The 3,114-nt window shown below is 35.3% G+C and overlaps 1 protein-coding gene across 1 annotated transcript in view; it reads right to left on the reverse strand.

The window, feature by feature from the left end:
• Positions 1-3,114, reverse strand: part of LOC106104060 (protein scribble homolog) — a 73,582-nt gene that overhangs the window by 19,286 nt on the left and 51,182 nt on the right. Inside the window, exons 15-18 of the mRNA XM_013283997.1 lie at positions 2,803-2,936; positions 2,411-2,495; positions 1,814-2,018; positions 429-623 (exon numbers count right to left, since the gene is read on the reverse strand). Coding sequence (XP_013139451.1) covers positions 429-623; positions 1,814-2,018; positions 2,411-2,495; positions 2,803-2,936 — 619 coding nt within the window. The remainder of the gene's footprint in view (positions 1-428; positions 624-1,813; positions 2,019-2,410; positions 2,496-2,802; positions 2,937-3,114) is intronic.

Below are 3,114 nucleotides of genomic sequence, written 5' to 3' on the forward strand. Positions count from 1 at the left end.
AACTTCACTGCACAACACTATACTAAAACTTTATATTTTAATGGAACAATATATTAACGAAAACGTTTACTAACATATTTATTATTATTAAATACATTTATAATTTCACATCCCATTAGTGTGAAATATAAGTATTAAAGTCTAAGTAACCGGTTTTTGATTGCCAAAAAAGCGCTGAGTACAATAAATGGTATTATCGCGTTGTTTCTGTGTATCATAAAATAGATGACAAAAAAGAGATAAGAAAAAAAAGAGTTAAGGGTAATTAATAAATATTTCAAAAAAAGCTCAACACAATGAAAGAATAATGATTAAACAACTCTACGGGGTTTAATTTAAAAATTGTAACATGTGTTTATATCATTCCTAATGATTATTTTAAGCATGAAATGTACTTTTTATGTAACGTTTTAATATAAATGAGTTACTTACCGAGATGACCTTGTCCCCGACGAGCATCTTGCCGTCCTTGGCGGCGGCGCCGTGCGGCGAGATGCGCGAGATGTAGACGGCGTCGCTGTCGTCGCGGTAGGGCGGCGAGCCCTGCCCGCCCGCGATGCTGAAGCCCAGCCCCGCGCCGTCGCGGATCAGCGTCGTGTGCACCAGCACCTTCTGCTGGTACACTGACGCACACGAGCAATATAGTACACGACAACTACCTTCAACTACCTCCGCATCCATTTACACCCTGTTACATCTAAAATTGCCTTTTACTCAGCTAATCGTAGGATGATATTTGAAAAATACTATACCACGCAATATATTTTGCAACGACTACTGAAGTACAAACAAGCGTTTCTTTAATCTGCAATTACCATCGGCTCATAGGGGTGGTCAGACTACATTATTTAGTTAAAAACATAACAATCTATGATAGATTTCTTTTGTAACAAAATTACGCAAAGGGAAAAACCACTGACATGATTAATTCAAAAATGACATTTGCTTAATAACTGTAAACATCAACGAAAAGTTATATTACAATAAAAGTTCCATTATAAAAAGACAATATAGTTTCATTCCTATTGTGTAACGTGCTTTAACTTTCACATAATTGAATAAATGCAAACTTCCAATACAAAACATTAAGTTCAGATCAGTTCAGAGACCTCACATCAATCTACAGATCAAAAACTATTTCAATAGAGCGCGAGCTCGGGCCAGTTGATTTGTTATCTGCCTGCCTCATCAATATCTGTCAGACCATTCACATCTTTTATGCCAAAGTAATTGTGACGGAGTTTCGCTTGAGGAAAAAAATCATTCAGAGGTATTTGTTAAGTTACTTGTAAACAACTATAGGGGAATAAAACAAAAACATTGTCTCTAACATACAAAATACCGTGAAAGAAAATATGTCATGTGAGTACATCAGTCACTATTAGAAATTATTATTATTTAGACATTATATTTAACTATAATAGATTTATGACTGCTTTAACAATTTGAAAATCTTTGGGTTGGGATTTTGGATTGGGGAAAAATTTCTTCGTATTTCTTAAGAAAATTCACAATATTTTTAAATACAATTAATTTGCAATTGACCAAAGCATGTATCGCACATTTTTCTAATTTGAATTTGGAATTATCTTTTTTAAATATTCAACCTTTCAATTTTACTAAAATCAGCCAGATGCAGATATATAGCCAAAGAGATTTTATTAAAAGTTCATACATATAATGCGAAAAGACTTTCCCAGCCTAATATACACTGAAATAACACAATGTTTTTAGATATGTAGTGTTTAGTCTACAACTTCAACAAACATGACACATTTTGCATATCATGAAATCAATGTAAAATCAACCTTACCAGGTGGTACATAAGGTTGTGTCTGCGGCGGCGGGGGCGAGGCCTGCAGGCGCTGGTACGTCACTTGCGGCGCGGGTGTGAAGGTCAACGGCGACGTAGCATTCGTTAGTATCGGCGCTGGATCCTTTTGTTCAGGTTCGAATTCCTGCGCGTACTGATTGCTGATGATTAGAGGCTTGCCGGTGATCCCTCGACCGGTTGTCACCTGAGTTATGGAAATCTTTAAATACCTCATACTAGATAAACACATTCCAACATAAATAAGTATGAGTATTATTTAAAAGTAAAATAAAAATTGAATTATTAATACAATATTTTCATTGTACATAATGTTTTCAAATATAGGAAAAAATACTTGCTTTGAAAAACATTTCATTTTATGCATTCTAGCAAATAACAAAAAGAAATATTTAATAAAATGATCTTCCATTACGAGAATTACAGTTAAATTGATTTCAATAAATTACAAAACAAAAGCAAAAGGTACAGTAAATAAGAAATATATATAGTGAAGTTGAAATGATTGTTGTGTAGTATAGTGTACTGTATAGAGGTGGTTCTGATAGAAAGCGTAGATAAATGTATGAAATAAATCACCTGTCCATTCTCCAGAGTGGACACGGTGTCGGTAGTGGTCGACACCGACTGGTGGCTGGCGCCGCTCGCCGCGCGGCTGTGTGTTCTGAAATATTAAACATACATAAATAAGTATTTAAGTTCATAATCCAGGGTATAACAGTGTTAATCATACTAATAGTATAAATGCGAAAGTTTAGATGGATGGATGGATGGATGTTTGTTAGAGTTTGTAATCTAAATGGCTGAACGGATTTCGATGAAATTTAGTATAGATGTAGAAGACACATAGGCTACTTACTTGTTTTTTTTTTTAATTTGACGCGGACGGAGTCGCGGGCGAAAGCTAGTTTCCCATAAATACAAGATTTAAATATATGCCAGAAGAATCATAAGATATTCAAACATATTACCTGGTGGAAGGCAGCGTATCTCTCGTCACTACAAGTGTGAGCACAGGTCCGCTCACCTTGAGGACCTCTACCGCGTAGTAATGGTCCACATCTACCACGGGTGTACCATTCACTGACAGCACTTTATCGCCCACCTAAAAAACAATTAGCGATTAATTTCTTGGTAAATCAGTCCGAAAACATATGACACATTCATAAAACAGACTGAAGAGCTTATCTGTGTCTCAAAAAAGTTTACTGCAAGCATTTCATTGCATCGATTATAAACTGATTACCTTTCTTATCTAGACAGATAATAAGTGGCGCAACTAA

The sequence above is a fragment of the Papilio polytes genome, unplaced genomic scaffold, assembly GCF_000836215.1.
Source record: "Papilio polytes unplaced genomic scaffold, Ppol_1.0 DF823691.1, whole genome shotgun sequence".
NCBI classification, from domain to species: Eukaryota; Metazoa; Arthropoda; class Insecta; order Lepidoptera; family Papilionidae; genus Papilio; species Papilio polytes.